Genomic DNA, 15,759 nt, shown 5'->3' with positions numbered 1-15,759 from the left:
GTGTTAACCAGGATGGTCTCAATCTCCTGACCTCGTGATCCATCTGCCTCGGCCTCCCAAAGTGCTGGGATTACAGGTGTGAGCCACCGCGCCTGGCCTTATTTATTTTTCTTTAATATGGAGTCTCGCTCTGTCACCCAGGCTGGAGAGTAAGTGGCGTGATCTCCACTCATTTCAACCTCCACCTGCCGGGTTCAAGCAATTCTCCTGCCTCAGTCTCCTGAGTAGCTGGGTTTGCAGGTGCATGCCACTACATCTGGCTAATTTTAGTATTTTTACTAAAAATACTAAATAGAGATGGGGTTTTGCCATGTTGGTCAGGCTGGCCTCAAACTCCTCACCTCAAGTGATCCGCCTGCCTCATCCTCCCAAAGTGCTGCGATTACAGGCATGAGCCACTGCACCAGGCCTATGTTTATTTTTTATTTTTTTGAAACGGAGTCTCACTCTGTTGCCCAGGCTGGAGTACAGTGGCGTGATATCAGCTCACTGCAACCTCTGTCTCCTGGGTTCAAGTGATTTTCCTGCATCATCCCCTTGAGTAGCTGGGATTACAGGTGTGAGCCACCATGTCTGGCTAGTTTTTGTACTTTTAGTAGAGACTGCGTTTCACCTTGTTGGCCAGGCTGATCTCAAACTCCTGACCTCAAGTGATCCGCATGCCTCGGCCTGTCACAGTGCTAGGATTATAGGTGTGAGCCACTGTGCCTTGCCTCTTTTCTCTGTTGCTTTCTGGTACAAGATGCTACAGGATTATCTTGTAAGATTCTTGCATCAGACCTGAAATCTGCTTATTCCAAGGAGCCTTGGTTATTTTTAGTGGGAAATGATATTTGATGGGTATCCTGAAAACTAAATCACTGTGTTCATTTTCAGTGACTAGTAACTTGTTCTGTAAATTGATTAACTTGTTGAAAATTAAACCTTTTTTTTTTTTTTTTTGAGACGGCGTCTCGCTCAGTCACCCAGGCTGGAGTGCAGTGGCGTGATCTCGGCTCACTGCAAGCTCCGCCTCCTGGATTCACGCCATTCTCCTGCCTCAACCTCCCAAGTAGCTGGGACTACAGGCGCCCGCTGCCATGCCCGGCTAAGTTTTTTTTTGTGTTTTTAGTAGAGACGGGGTTTCACCGTGTTAGCCGGGATGGTCTCGATCTCCTGACCTCGTGATCCGCCCGCCTTGGCCTCCCAAAGTGCTGGGATTACAGGCATGAGCCACCATGCCCAGCTAAAATTTTTTATCATTAGAGAGAAATGAGTTTGTGTTGAATTGAAAGACTCAATTTCTAGACGCTAGGTATGGTGGCTTATTCCTGTAATCCCAGCACTTTGGGAGACCAAAGAGGGCAGATCACCTGAAGTCAGGAGTTTGAGATTAGCCTGGCCAACATGGTGAAGCTCTGTCTTTACTAAAAATACAAAAATTAGCTGGACATGGTGGCAGGCGCCTGTAATCCCAGCTACTTGGGAGGCTGAGGCAGGAGAATTTCTTTTTTTTTTTTTTTTTTATTGAGACGGAGTCTCGCTCTGTCGCCCGGGCTGAAGTGCAGTGGCCGGATCTCAGCTCACTGCAAGCTCCGCCTCCCGGGTTCACGCCATTCTCCTGCCTCAGCCTCCCGAGTAGCTGGGACTACAGGCACCCGCCACCTCGCCTGGCTAGTTTTTTGTATTTTTTAGTAGAGACGGGGTTTCACCGTGTTAGCCAGGATGGTCTCGATCTCCTGACCTCCTGATCCGCCCGTTTCAGCCTCCCAAAGTGCTGGGATTACAGGCTTGAGCCACCGCGCCCGGCCGGGGCAGGAGAATTTCTTGAACCCGGGAGGCGGAGGTTGCAGTGAGCCGTGACTGACATTGCACTCCAGCCTGGGCAACCAGAGCGAAACTTTGTTTAAAAAAAAAAAAAAAAAAAAAAAAAAGACAGTTTCTAAAGGTCGTGGGCATAGAACAAAGTTTGTGTACTCTGGGAGATTTCTGGTTATTTTTGACCTGACCTTACACCTGGAGGATTGATATTAACATATTAGAGCCAGGCACTGTGGCCCACACCTGTAATCCCAGCACTTTGGGAGGCCAAGGCAGGCGGATCACCTGAGCTCAGGAGTTCAGGACCAATCTGGGCAACATGATGAAGCCCTATCTCTACCAAAAATACAAAAAGCTGAGCATGGTGGCGTGCACCAGTAGTCCCAGCTACTCAGGAGGCTAAGGTAGGATTGCTTGCCTGGGAGACACAGGTTGCAGTGTGCTGAGATGGCGTCACTCACTGTACTCCAACCTGGGAGACGGAGTGAGACCCCCCCATATCAACAACAACAACAAAAACATATTAGAGTTGCAGGAGTCCTGGTACTTGGATTTTAAATAAATCATTCAGTGAACATTTATTAGATTCCCTGTGTTTGCTAAGCTCTGTGCTAAGTGCTAAGGATAGAACAATTAAAGACATTGTTCTTGGCCAGTCACAGTGGCTCATGTCTGTAATCCCCAGCACTTTGGGAGGCCAAGGCAGACGGGAGGTCTCCTGAGGTCAGGAGTTTGAGACCAGCCCCGCCAACATGGTGAAACTAAAATGCAGAGATTAGCTGGGCATGGTGGTGGGCGCCTGTAATCTCAGTTACTCAGGCGGCTGAGGCAGGAGAATTGCTTAAACTGGGGAGGCAGAGGTTGCAGTGAGCCAAGATTGTGCCATTACACTCCAGTCTGGGTGAAACAGCGAAACTTCGTCTAAAAAAATAAGAAAGACATTGTTTGTGCCCTCTAGGAGAGCAGTCTAGCTGAGCCTAGTAATAACTTATATTTATGTGGCATTTTTAAATTTACAGTCTACTTCCACGTACACTATCTCATTTAATCCTTATTTACAATCCTTACTTATAATCCTACTGGGAAGCAGATATTACTGTCCCCATCTTACAGATAAAGCATTTCTGGTTCAGAGAGATGAATTTGTCTAACGTTATACAGCAGACACAACACATCCTGGACAGGATATAATCTTACTTTTTAAACCCAGAGTTCTTGGCTGGGCATGGTGGTACACTCCTATAAACCACTGGTTTGGGAGGCTGAGGTGAGAAGATCACTTAAACCCAGGAATTAAAGGCTGCAGTGAGCTATGATGGTGCCACTGCACTCCAGTCTTGGCAACAGCAGGACCCTGTCTCTAAAAATAGATACGTATCTACTTACCTACATACATACATACAAAAAAGGTAAAAAGAGGCTGGATTCATGCCTGTAATCCTAGCACTTTGGGAGGCTAAGGCGGGCAATTCACGAGGTCAGGAGATCGAGACCATCCTGGCTAACACGGTGAAACCCCATCTCTCCTAAAAATACAAAAAATTAGCCTGGTGTGGCAGGTGCCTGTAGTTCCAGCTACTCTGGAGGCTGAGGCAGGAGAATGGTGTGAACCTGGGAGACGGAGCTTGCAGTGAGCCGAGATCGCGCCACTCTACTCCAGCCTGGGCGACAGAGTGAGACACTGTCTCAAAAAATAAAAAGAAAAGGTTAAAAAGAAAGAAACAAACCCACTCACCCAGAATTCTTGCACTCTAGTCTGGGTGATAAGAGCATGACCTTGTCTTCTCTAAACATAAATAAATAAATAAGTCTACCAACCCATCCCCACTAAGCAGTTTTTTGTTTGTTTGTTTTCTGAGACAGAGCCTTACTTTATTGCCTGGGCTAGAGTACAGTGGCGTGATCTCGGCTCACTGCTACCTCCATTGCCTGGGTTCAAGTGATTCTCATGCCTCAGCCACCCAAGTAGCTGGGATTACAAGGTGTGTGCCACCACGCCTGGCTAACTTTCATATTTTTAGCAGACACGGGGTTTCACCATATTGGCCAGGCTGGTCTCGAGCTCCTGACCTCAAGTGATCTGCCGGCCTCGGCCTCCCAAAGGGTTAAGATTATAGGGGTAACCCCGCACCCAGCCAACCAACCAACCAATTCTTAACCAGTTCTTTCTGACTTTCTATATTAAGATGTTTGTTTTATTTTAATTTATTTTATTTTATTTTTATTTATTTTATTTTATTTTATTTTATTTTATTTATTTGTTTTCAAGATGAGTATTTACTATGTTGCCCAGGGTGCTCTGTAACTCCTGGATTGAAGTAGTCATCCCACTTTAGTGTTTATTGGTGTTTTGGTGTTTTTATTTCAAAAGAATACAATAATAAAGATAGACTGGTTCAGCTAGGGAAAATGATCCATTTTTCTCCCCTCTGCAAACAGGATATAATTGATACAGCATGTGAAGTCCTGGCCGACCCTTCTCTTCCGGAACTATTCTGGGGAACAGTAAGTATGTCAGAGAGAGTCACTGCATAGCAAAAGAATTGATCAAACACTTGTTTTCTTACAGGTTTTGTACTAAGCATTCATGTATATTTTCTCACTTAATCTTCATAAAAATGTATGAACTAGATACTATTACTGTCCCTCTTTTAATGTGATGACATATGACACTTAGAGATGTGAAATGATTTGCTCAAAGTCACACTTAGAAAGAAGCAGCCAAAACCCAGTTCTGACTTGAGTCTGCAGCCCACATTGTTACCAGTGTGCTGTCTCCAACCCACCAGTTTTTTTTGGTTTTTGTTTTGTTTTGTTTTGTCTTTTGAGATGGAGTCTTGCTCTGTTGCCCAGGCTGGAGTGCAATGGCGCGATATCGGCTCACTGCAACCTCCGCCTCCTGGGTTTAAGCAATTCTCCTGCCTCAGCCTCCCAAGTAGCTGGGATTACAGGCGCCCGCCACCATGCCCGGCTAATTTTTTGTATTTTTAGTAGAGACGGGGTTTCACTATGTTGACCAGGCTGGTCTCGATCTCCTGACCTTGTGATCCGCCCACCTCGGCCTCCCAAAGTGCTGAGATTACAGGCGTGAGCCACCGTGCCCGGCCTTCCAACCCACCAGTTTTTTGTTTTCATATATGGCAGTGTTGTAGACACCAGTGTTCCCACAGCTCTTGAAAGTACTTTTAGGAGGTTGTAACTGTAGCCTATGAGTTGTCAGGGTATTGTAACTGGTTGGAGTGAGAATTTGGCTTTGAAAAGAACAATTTCTCACCAGTACTTGCTCTGAGCATTGATAATAACCTCAAACCTCAAGATCCAAATGATGATCTACCTGTATATTTTACCCTCTTTTTTGTAAGATGCTGTCTAATGTTCTAGAACCACAGCGCTCCTGGGAGAAGCTGGTATGAAACAGTATCTAGAGTGAGGATCTGTGGCTCCTGTGTGGTAGCTAATTCCTGACATAGTTGGGTAGTTTGCACTTTAGTGGAAACATGTAATGCACAGGTGAACAATACTGTCTTACCATAGAAAGGATGGCTGGGAAGAGGTCACTAGATAGAATAGTAGTCTCTTTTTAGGTCCCTCACTAAATCAATTGTTTTATATCCTTTTTCAGTGGAAATATGAAAGTCTTAAATTATTAAGGAGGGATGATATCTGTCTAAAAGGAAGGATTAATTCTAAATTTTCTCATGATTGCTGGGAAATTTGGAGAGATGTTAATTTGTGGATAATGTGAAGATCAGTGATTTGTCCCCTTCCGCCACAGGAGCCAACTTCGGGCCTTGGGATCATTCTGGACAGTGTGTGTGGCATGTTTCCCCACCTCCTCTCCCCACTCCTGCAACTGCTCCGAGCCCTGGTATCAGGGAAGTCCACTGCCAAAAAGGTAAGTTGCTCAGTCAGGTAAGTAAAGAGAATGGGAGATTCTTTATGGAGACTTTATAAAATAGGAATCTTTTTTTGCTTTCCACATTGCAGTTCTACTGCCATGACAAAAGTTATTCTGAAGGTGAATGAAAGATACCAAAGATAGCACCTCAATTGTATAAAACTAAATAATCTTGGCCGGGTGCGGTGGCTCAAGCCTGTAATCCCAGCACTTTGGGAGGCCGAGACGGGTGGATCACAAGGTCAGGAGATCGAGACCATCCTGGCTAACATGGTGAAGCCCCGTCTCTACTAAAAAATACAAAAAGCTAGCTGGGTGAGGTGGCAGGCGCCTGTAGTCCCAGCTACTCGGGAGGCTGAGGCAGAATGGCGTAAATCCAGGAGGCGGAGCTTGCAGTGAGCTGAGATCCAGCCACTGCACTCCAGCCTGGGCGAAAGAGCGAGACTCTGTCTCCAAAAAAAAAAAAAAACTAAATAATCTTTTCATTAAGTACCTGTTGTAGATACTGTGGGACTAAGACTAAGTATAAAGTTCCTTAATATCTACTTAGAAGTTACTAGATATAAGAAATAAGTGGCTGGGCGCGGTGGCTCAAGCCTGTAATCCCAGCACTTTGGGAGGCGGAGACGGGCGGATCACGAGGTCAGGAGATCGAGACCATCCTGGCTAACACGGTGAAACCCCGTCTCTACTAAAAAATACAAAAACTAGCCGGGCGAGGTGGCGGGCGCCTGTAGTCCCAGCTACTCGGGGAGGCTGAGGCAGGAGAATGGCGTGAACCCGGGAGGCGGAGCTTGCAGTGAGCTGAGATCCGGCCACAGTACTCCATCCCGGTCGACAGAGTGAGACTCTGCCTCAAAAAAAAAAAAAAAAAAAAAAAGAAATAAATAGCTAAGAGCCAGGTGGTATGGAGTAAATGTCATTTGAGCAATAAAGACCATACTGTTCAGGAGAGATAACTGCCCTTGTGGAGTGATGGGGACTTGAGTTGAGTGTTAAAGCATAGTGCAGATTTGGTGAGGGGAGCAGAAGGCAGTTCCAAGAACAGTCACAGTGGTGGGCTTCTAGAAGTTTGAGAGTCTGGTTGAAAGAGCAGACTGGGACCTCCCCTTGCTTATCCTGGAGGGGAATGTGTGATGGTTTTTTCTGTTGGCAGGTATATAGCTTCTTGGATAAGATGTCTTTCTACAATGAACTTTATAAACACAAGCCTCATGATGTAATCTCCCATGAAGATGGAACTCTTTGGCGGAGACAAACACCCAAACTCCTTTATCCCCTTGGTGAGATAAAGAGATCCCCATTTTTTGACAGCTTTTTTGTTTTTTTGTTTTTTTTTGGTGTCTTGCTCTGTCACCCAATCTGGAATGCAGTGGCATGATCATAGCTCACTGAAGCCTCAAACTCCTGGACTCAAGTGATTCTCCCACCTTAGCCTCCCAAAGCACTAGGATTATAGACGTGAGCCAGTGCACCCAGCCAGTTATACTTTGAGGCTCATATCTATTCCAGGTGCTCAAAGAGGAAAATATAGAGGGAATAGCCTTTTTTTTTTTTTTTCTTGAGACAGAATCTTGCTCTGTCACCCAGGCTGGCGTGCAGTGGCACGATCTCGGCTCACTGCAAACTCCGCCTCCCGGGTTCATGCCATTCTCCTTCCTCAGCCTCCCGAGTAGCTGAGACTACAGGCGCCCACCACCGCGCCCGGCTAATTTTTTGTATTTTTAGTACAGATGGGGTTTCACAGTGTTAGCCAGGATGGTCTCGATCTCCTGACTTTGTGATCCGCCTGCCTCGGCCTCCCAAAGTGCTGGGATTACAGGCGTGAGCCTCCGTGCCCAGCCTAGCCTCACTGTTTTAATCCTGGCATCATCACCACTGACTTCTCCAGTGATCTAGGCACTAGCAGTCCTATGAGGTATTGTTATCATCATTTGAATGGAAAACTATTCTTTGCACTCAAGTGATTTTCAGACATGTAGAAAGAGTCACTTGTCAGCCAGGTGTGGTGGCTCACGACTGTAATCCCAACACTTTGGGAGGCCGAAATGGGCGATCACCTGAGGTCGGGAGTTCGAGACCAGCCTGACCAACATGGTGAAACCCTGTCTATACTAAAAATACAAAATTAGCTCAGCGTGGTGGTGCATGCCTGTAATCCCAGCTACTTGGGAGGCTGAGGCAGGAGAATCATTTGAATTCGGGAAGTGGAGGTTGCAGTGAGCTGAGATCATGCCATTGCATTCCAGCCTGGGCAACAAGAGCGAAACTCCATCTCAAAGGAAAAAGAAAAAAGACACTTGTCTACATGAGAAGAACTTTTTTGGGTATTTTAAATGAAAAAGCCGTAGGAATGTTAGCTACTAAGACGAGAGCCTGTGAATCCCAGAACTTTGGGAGGCCGAGACAGGCACATCACTTGAGGCTAGGAGTTCGAGACCAACCTGACCAACATGGTGAAACCCCGTCTCTACTAAAAATACAAAAATTAGCCAGGAGTGGTGGTGTGTGCCTGTAGTCCCAGCTACTCTGGAGGCTGAAGCACGAGAATCACTTGAACCCAGGAGGCAGAGGTTGCAGCGAGCCAAGATCACGCCACTGCACTCCAGCCTGGGCAAGAGTGAGACTCTGTCTCAAAAGAAAAAAAAAAAGAGAGAGAGTCTGTGAGTTTGTGTATCTCTGTGTATTTAAAATATTGATGTCTGGTAGAGGAGTTACATTTTTTATTTATCCTCAGATATTAGACTAATTTCTCTTTCTTTCTTAGGGGGTCAAACTAACCTTCGCATACCTCAAGGCACTGTGGGCCAAGTAATGTTGGATGATAGGGCATACCTGGTACGCTGGGAATACTCCTATAGCAGCTGGACCCTCTTTACCTGCGAGATTGAAATGTTGCTTCATGTTGTTTCAACTGCAGGTAAAGTCAGCTTTGGGAAATATCACTACGAGGAGGAAAAGTGGACGTGCTTGGAGGATTTAGAAAATAGAATATCTACATAAAATTCAGAACCATCAAGATTGTGATTTGTCTGATTTGTGTATCTGGGTCTCAGAGACTGTTCAGTGGTCTTAAAGGGGTTGTTTGCTATGAGGTCACAGGCTGTCTTTCTCCTCAGATGTGATTCAGCACTGCCAGCGAGTCAAACCCATCATTGATCTTGTCCATAAGGTCATCAGTACAGACCTGTCGATAGCAGACTGCCTCCTGCCCATCACATCTCGCATCTACATGCTGCTGCAGCGGTGAGTCTGTCTTGACTGACCCTCAGCTGCCTGGTGGAGATCTCAGCATTTGTGCCCTCAGTTTGCAGGAACCTGGACACATACCCACTGGTTCATGCATGTTCCTTGTTCGTGCATGTTCATGCATGCAAGTTCATGCATGTTCCTTGGTTTTCCTGTTTTTTTAATCTGTGAGGGTTTTCCTGTTTTTATATGTCTGCTGAGGGAAGAGACTGGGGAGAGAACTGGAAAAATGTTTGTGAGGGAACCAGTTGTATTATTTGCTTTATTGAGTATAGTGCATTGTTCTCCAACCAGGTTAACGACAGTGATCTCCCCACCTGTGGATGTCATTGCTTCTTGTGTCAACTGCTTAACTGTTTTGGCTGCTCGCAATCCAGCAAAGGTGAGACACCAGATCTTCCTAACAGCCAAAAATGTAGCACTTGGCACATACCTGAAGATACGTGGGCATTTAACTCTTCCTTTTCCTTCTCAGGTCTGGACTGATCTTCATCACACAGGCTTTTTACCATTTGTGGCCCATCCTGTCTCCAGCCTGAGTCAGATGATTAGGTGAGCCAGGTCCTAGGGTGGTGGGCCATATTCCCTAGTGAGAACCACATATGTCTCAGGTCTAGCCTAGGTTTCTTGATTTTATTTTATTTATTTATTTATATATATATATATATATATATGGAGTCTCACTCTGTTGCCCAGGCTGGAGTGCAGTGGTGCAGCCTCCACCTCCCATGTTCAAGCAGTTGTCGTGTTTCAGCCTCCTGAGTAGCTGGGATTACAGGCTCGAGCCACCATGCCCAGCTAATTTATTTATTTATTTATTTATTTATTTTATTTTTTGAGATGGAGTTTCGCTCTGTTGCCGAGGCCGGAGTGCAGTGGTGCGATCTCAGCTCACTGCAACCTCTGCCTCCTGGGTTCAAGTAATTCTCCCACCTCAGCCTTCCCAGTAGCCAGCATTACAGATGTGCGCCACCATGCCTGGCTAATTTTTTGTATTTTTAATAGAGACGGGATCTCACCATGTTGGCCAGACTGGTCTGGAACTCCTGGTCTCAAGTGATCTGCCCGCCTTAGCTTCTCAAAGTGCTGGATTATAGGCGTGAGCCACCACGCCCAGCCTGACTTTTTTTTGTTTTTTTGAGATGGAGTTGCGCTCTTGTTGCTCTGGCTGGAGTAAAATGGCGTGATCTTGGCTCAGTGCAACCTCCACCTCCCAGGTTCAAGTGATTCTCCTGCCTCAGCCTCCCGAGTAGCTGGGATTTCAGGCATTCGCCACCACACCCCGGTAATTTTGCATTTTTGGTAGAGATGATGTTTCACCATGTTGGCCAGGCTGGTCTCAAACTCCTAACCCCAACTGATCTGCCCGCCTTGGCCTCCCAAAGTGTTGGGATTACAGGCATGAGCCACGGTGCCCGGCTGAGAGCAAGAGAGATTTATCCAACATCAATCATGTTATTATGTGAGCATTTACTTTCCAGCCCAGAAAATCCAGAGGTGTCTAGATTGAGGGACTTGTTGTCCCGTTATTAAGCCACAATCACTCTGTACTTTTTCTCATTTCATGGTTTTTGAGCTTGGCCAGTAGACCACTTACCAGTACATAGGCTCCATCTTACTACCTGAGTGTTCTCGCCTTGCTCTCTCTTGACAAAATGTTTCCCTGATGTTCCTTTGATTTTTTTACTTTTACTTTCAATCTCTTAAGGTTTTACATCAGTAAAACATATTCTTAATGTTTACCCTGGGTACAGAACTGTCTCAATTGGATTATTTCCATTGGAGAGCTTTTCTATTTTATGCTAAGTCATCTAGACTATAACAAGAATGCTTCATGGGCCGGGCGCGGTGGTGCAAGCCTGTAATCCCAGCACTTTGGGAAGCCGAGACGGGTGGATCACGAGGTCAGGAGATCGAGGCCATCCTGGCTAACACGGTGAAACCCCGTCTCTACTAAAAAAAATACAAAAAACTAGCCGGGCGAGGTGGCGGGCGCCTGTAGTCCCAGCTACTCGGGAGGCTGAGGCAGGAGAATGGCGTGAACCCGGGAGGCGGAGCTTGCAGTGAGCTGAGATCTGGTCACTGCACTCCAGCATGGGCGGCAGAGTGAGACTCCGTCTCAAAAAAAAAAAAAAGAATGCTTTATGATTAGTTTCTTGAAACCCTGAAGTTTCCCCATCATTTTTTTCCCTCTACTTATTTCCAGTGCGGAAGGAATGAACGCTGGAGGGTATGGAAACCTCTTGATGAATAGTGAGCAGCCTCAGGGCGAGTATGGGGTCACTGTTGCCTTTCTGCGCTTGATCACCACCCTCGTCAAGGTACAGTCTGATTGTGTTCACGAAGGGCAGGAAAAGAAAATGTCCAGTCTGGTCAGATGGCTCTGAAATAGTTTCCCTGGCCCCTGCTGCTGTAATCTTCTTGTCCGTAGGCAGAATCGTCATTTTGAAGTTATAGTGACAACAGTTTCTATGTATTGAGTACCTACTATGTGCCAGTATGTGCTCTATTAGGTGCTTAATTATGTGAATTTATTTGATAATTGGAAGGTTTATGAAGTAGAATGGAAGAGGCCAAAAGGGTATTGCAGTGACTGTCAAGCTATTTTGACAGTAACCCGGGATAATATGTCCCAATATATATACATGTATGTATATTCCTAAAGCAGAATTTCATAGTACAACATTTATTCTTACACAAGTTGTACTCTGATATTTTCTATTCAGTCTCCTCCCTGTTTAAGTGAATTTTGACCATAGACTGATACCATAATCTACTAATGGGTTACAACTCGGTTTGAAAAATACTGACATACAGCATAAATAATGACATAGAGCATAAATTTTGGAGTCAGAATTAGGTTTACATTCAGGTTGACAGCTTACTAGCTACATGACCTTGAACAAGTAGAGAATATCTTAGAGTCTCTAAAATAGAATGCTGTATGGTCTCTACTTCATGGGATTGAGAAGAGGGTCATGCATGGAAAAAACTATACTTCCTGCCTGCAGGAATCAATGAAACTTAAAAAGAAATGATTGTAGGCTGGGTACAGTGGTTCATGCCTGTAATCCCAGCACTTTGGGAGGCCAAGGCGGATGGATCACCTGAGGTCAGGAGTTTGATACCAGCCTGGCCAACATGGTGAAACCTCATCTCTACTAAAAATACAAAAATTAGCTGGGTGTGGTGGCAGACGCCTGTAATCCCAGCTACTCAGGAGGCTGAGGCAGGAGAATTCCTTGAACCTGGGAGGTGGAGGTTGCAGCGAGTTGAGATCGCGCCATTGCACTCCAGCCTAGGCGACAAGAGTGAAATTCCATCTTGGGGGTGAAAAAAAAGATTGCATATAGAGATAGGAATATAAATATAGATATTTATATATTACTAAAGAGTCCCCATTTTTAATAGAGGGATGCTACAGTTAACAGATATCATTGGATATCAGATTTTGCATATCAGATCTCCTTTCTAGTATTTCAGTGATGGGATTGAGGTTAGGGACGACTGGTGATCATGATAGTGAAGTGGCATTGTTCATTATCAGCAGTCCTCTGTCCTTTATGTTTAAGGTGCCTCCCTTCTGTCCAGATTTAGCCTGCATCCCTTTTCTTCATGTTGGTGCCTTTTGTGACATTCTCTTTCATTGCTTTTTCTATTCTAGAAAAGACCCACAATTTGGGTTCAACTATAAAGTAGGACTTTTGATGTGTCTTTTTTTTCATTGGTGACCAAGGTTTGCCTAGATTTCCTTTGGACCTATCTATGGTTTTGGAATTAAATCTCTAGGTAACTAAATGACTTTTCTTTAAATGTGTGGAAGCCCTTACTGCATCGTTTCTTGTAGGGGCAACTTGGTAGTACCCAGAGCCAAGGACTTGTACCCTGTGTAATGTTTGTGCTGAAGGAGATGCTTCCCAGCTACCATAAGTGGCGCTACAACTCTCATGGAGTGAGGGAACAGATTGGTAAGGACAGCATGGACAGGGAAGACCTGGTATGGGCAGGGAAGACCTGGGGATTTCTGGCCCCATGGAGAGCTTTTTTCTTTACCTTTCTTGAGATAAGGGGTCATTACACAAGGCCACACCATTCCTCTGTCTTTTCTGGAGTCCAGGTTGCCTGATCCTGGAGCTGATTCATGCAATACTGAACCTGTGCCATGAGACAGACCTGCAAAACAGGTAATGAAGGGTTGATTACTAGAGCTTGATGCTCGCCAATTCAAGACACAGGCTTTTGCTGTGCAAAGCAATTTCATTTCTTCCAGAGAATTTACCTTGCTTGAGCCCAGAACTCAGTAATCTTGAGGCTGTGAGTTGCTTTCCATTGACCTGTTTATCATTTCTCACTGTGGACAGAGAAGTAGGAATGAGAGAGAGAGAGAGAGAGAGTGTGTGTGTGTGTGTGTGTGTGTGTGTGTGTGTGTGTGTGTACACATACACTAATATATTAATCATTCTTTATGATCTTTACAAAAGTTCATTCCTGACAAGACTGCTTTTCATATATATCTACTTCCCAGGGCCAGTTACTATGTATTCTCGGTTTTTTTCCTCTTTCTATATTGACTGTAACGTTCTTTCCATGCCACTGCTTATAGATGTCTTGTTTTAATGGTTCCATGCATTCCATCGTATGGATTAATTATGATCCTTTTCAGTAAGGGTACTGTATCTGTTACTTCATGAACATTTAGATTGCTTCTCAGGGTGATCTTTAGGTGATCAAGTCTATTTCAGGAAAGTGATCAGAGTGCTTTCAGCTTACACAGAGCTGGTCTCCAGTGTCCAGTAGGTTAGGTTAGCCACCCTAGCCTAATTGGACAATGCCCTTCCTTCCAAAATACACTGAGTGGCTCCCTGGTAACTCAGAACACCTCTGTCTTCCAGTCATACTCCCAGCCTGCAGTCTCTCTGCATCTGCAGCCTTGCATACACAGAGGCAGGACAGACAGTTATCAATATCATGGGCATTGGCGTGGACACCATTGACATGGTGATGGCTGCTCAGCCTCGAAGGTAGGGCTCCTTCTCCACCTTCCCTTTGTTTGTCTTTAGTGTACCTGCATGTTACTAATAACTCCAGTTTAAGTTAACTTGCAGTAGCTTTTAGAAGATGACATTGTTCTTCCTAGGACATAGCCTTTACATACCCTAGTGGCTGCTGTATAGATTGGCATATAGCAAAGGGAGTTGATTACTCCTCCTCTCTCCTAGTTTGGACTGGGGCCTCTAACAGCAGCTGTTGAACTCTGGGATTATTGTTGGAATCTAATTCATGAGAGCACATATGTTGCGAATGAAGTCATACTGTCTGAATCATCTTTGGTTTCCATTTGGCACCCTAGTGATGGGGCAGAGGGCCAGGGGCAGGGCCAGCTGCTGATCAAGACAGTGAAACTGGCATTCTCCGTCACCAACAATGTTATTCGGCTGAAACCTCCTTCTAATGTGGTGTCCCCCCTGGAACAGGCTCTCTCACAACATGGTATGTATTTCTCTTCCAGTCTGTAACATTTCTGTTCATAAATACGTATTTTAGGCAGTGTTTTTGGATGTCAACAGTATTTTCTGCTTCTTGAGGAAGTTTGGGAATGATTACCACCTCCTTTCCTGAAATTGGAAACAAAAGGACTAGATGATACTTTATTTCTGCCTCCTGTTGATGATAGAATAATAGTTACGAATGCAGATTTGAAGTCAGACTGCCTTGGTTCAAATTTTGTATCCAATCAACTGTTTGACCTTGGGTGCGTTATTAAACAACTCTGTGTCTGATTTCTCATCTGTAAAATGGGGACAATGGTACAGGTTGAGTATCCCTTATCTGAAATACTTGGGACCAGAAGTGTTTTGGGTTTCAGGTTTTTTTTTTTCATGTTTTGGAATAGTTGCAGTATTCTTACCAGTTTAGCATAAATCCAAAATGTTCCAGTGAGCATTTCCTTTGAGCTGTAGTTAGAGATTTTGACACATTCCAGATTTTTAAAACATTTTTTACTTTTTTTTTTGAGACAGTCTAGCTCTGTTGCCCAGGCTGGAGCGCAGTGGCGCAATCTCAGCTCACTGCAGCATCTGCCTCCCGGGTTCAAGCAATCCTCCTGCCTCAGCCTCCCGAGTAGCTGGGATTACAGGCATCTGTCACCATGCCCGGCTAATTTTTGTTTCGTTTTGTTTTGTTGTTTGGTTTTGTTTTGTAGAGACAGGCTTTTGCCATGTTGGCCAGGCTGGTCTCGAACTCCTGACCTCAGGTGACTTGCCCTCTTCAGCCTCCCAAAGTTCTGGGATTACAGATGTGAGCCACCGTGCTCTAATTTCAGATTTTCAGATTATGGATGCCTGTAGTATCTTCCTAATAAGATTATAATAAAGAGCTGGGCATGGTGGCTCATGTCTGTAATCCCAGCACTTTGGGACGGTGAGGCTGGGGAGGATCCTTTGAGTCCAGGAGTTTAAGACCAGCTTGGGCAACATAAGGAGATCCCCATCTATACAAAAAAAAAAACAAAAAAAAAAATTAGCTGGGCCTGATGGCATATGCCTGTGGTCCCAGCAACTCAGGAGGCTGAGGTGGGGGGGATTGCTTGAAGCTTGGGAGGTCAAAGCTTCAGTGAGCCATGATTTTGCCACTGCACTCCAGCTTAGGCAACAGAGTGAAATCCTCTCTCAAAAAGAAAAAGGATAGGCTGGGCATGGTGACTCACGCTTGTAATCCCAGCACTTTGGGGGGCCGAGGCGGGCAGGTCACTTGAGGTCAGGGGTTTGAGACTAGCCTGGCCAACATGGTGAAACCCTGTCTCTACTAAAAAT

General features: G+C 45.2%; 1 protein-coding gene across 4 annotated transcripts in view; it reads left to right on the top strand.

Moving 5' to 3' along the window:
• NUP188 (nucleoporin 188) overlaps positions 1–15,759 on the top strand; it is a 67,917-nt gene that overhangs the window by 34,838 nt on the left and 17,320 nt on the right. For all 4 annotated transcript variants that reach the window (XM_023216987.3, XM_023216988.2, XM_023216986.2 and 1 more), the window contains 12 exons: positions 4,240–4,305; positions 5,576–5,695; positions 6,855–6,981; positions 8,466–8,618; positions 8,818–8,944; positions 9,242–9,329; positions 9,423–9,499; positions 11,154–11,268; positions 12,795–12,915; positions 13,065–13,131; positions 13,840–13,968; positions 14,298–14,437. In XM_023216987.3, coding sequence (XP_023072755.3) covers positions 4,240–4,305; positions 5,576–5,695; positions 6,855–6,981; positions 8,466–8,618; positions 8,818–8,944; positions 9,242–9,329; positions 9,423–9,499; positions 11,154–11,268; positions 12,795–12,915; positions 13,065–13,131; positions 13,840–13,968; positions 14,298–14,437 — 1,330 coding nt within the window. The remainder of the gene's footprint in view (positions 1–4,239; positions 4,306–5,575; positions 5,696–6,854; positions 6,982–8,465; positions 8,619–8,817; positions 8,945–9,241; positions 9,330–9,422; positions 9,500–11,153; positions 11,269–12,794; positions 12,916–13,064; positions 13,132–13,839; positions 13,969–14,297; positions 14,438–15,759) is intronic.

The sequence above is a fragment of the Piliocolobus tephrosceles genome, chromosome 14 (genome assembly GCF_002776525.5).
Source record: "Piliocolobus tephrosceles isolate RC106 chromosome 14, ASM277652v3, whole genome shotgun sequence".
NCBI classification, from domain to species: domain Eukaryota; kingdom Metazoa; phylum Chordata; class Mammalia; order Primates; family Cercopithecidae; genus Piliocolobus; species Piliocolobus tephrosceles.
The sequence above is the reverse complement of the archived record's forward strand: the minus strand, read 5'-3'. Positions and strand labels throughout refer to the sequence as shown.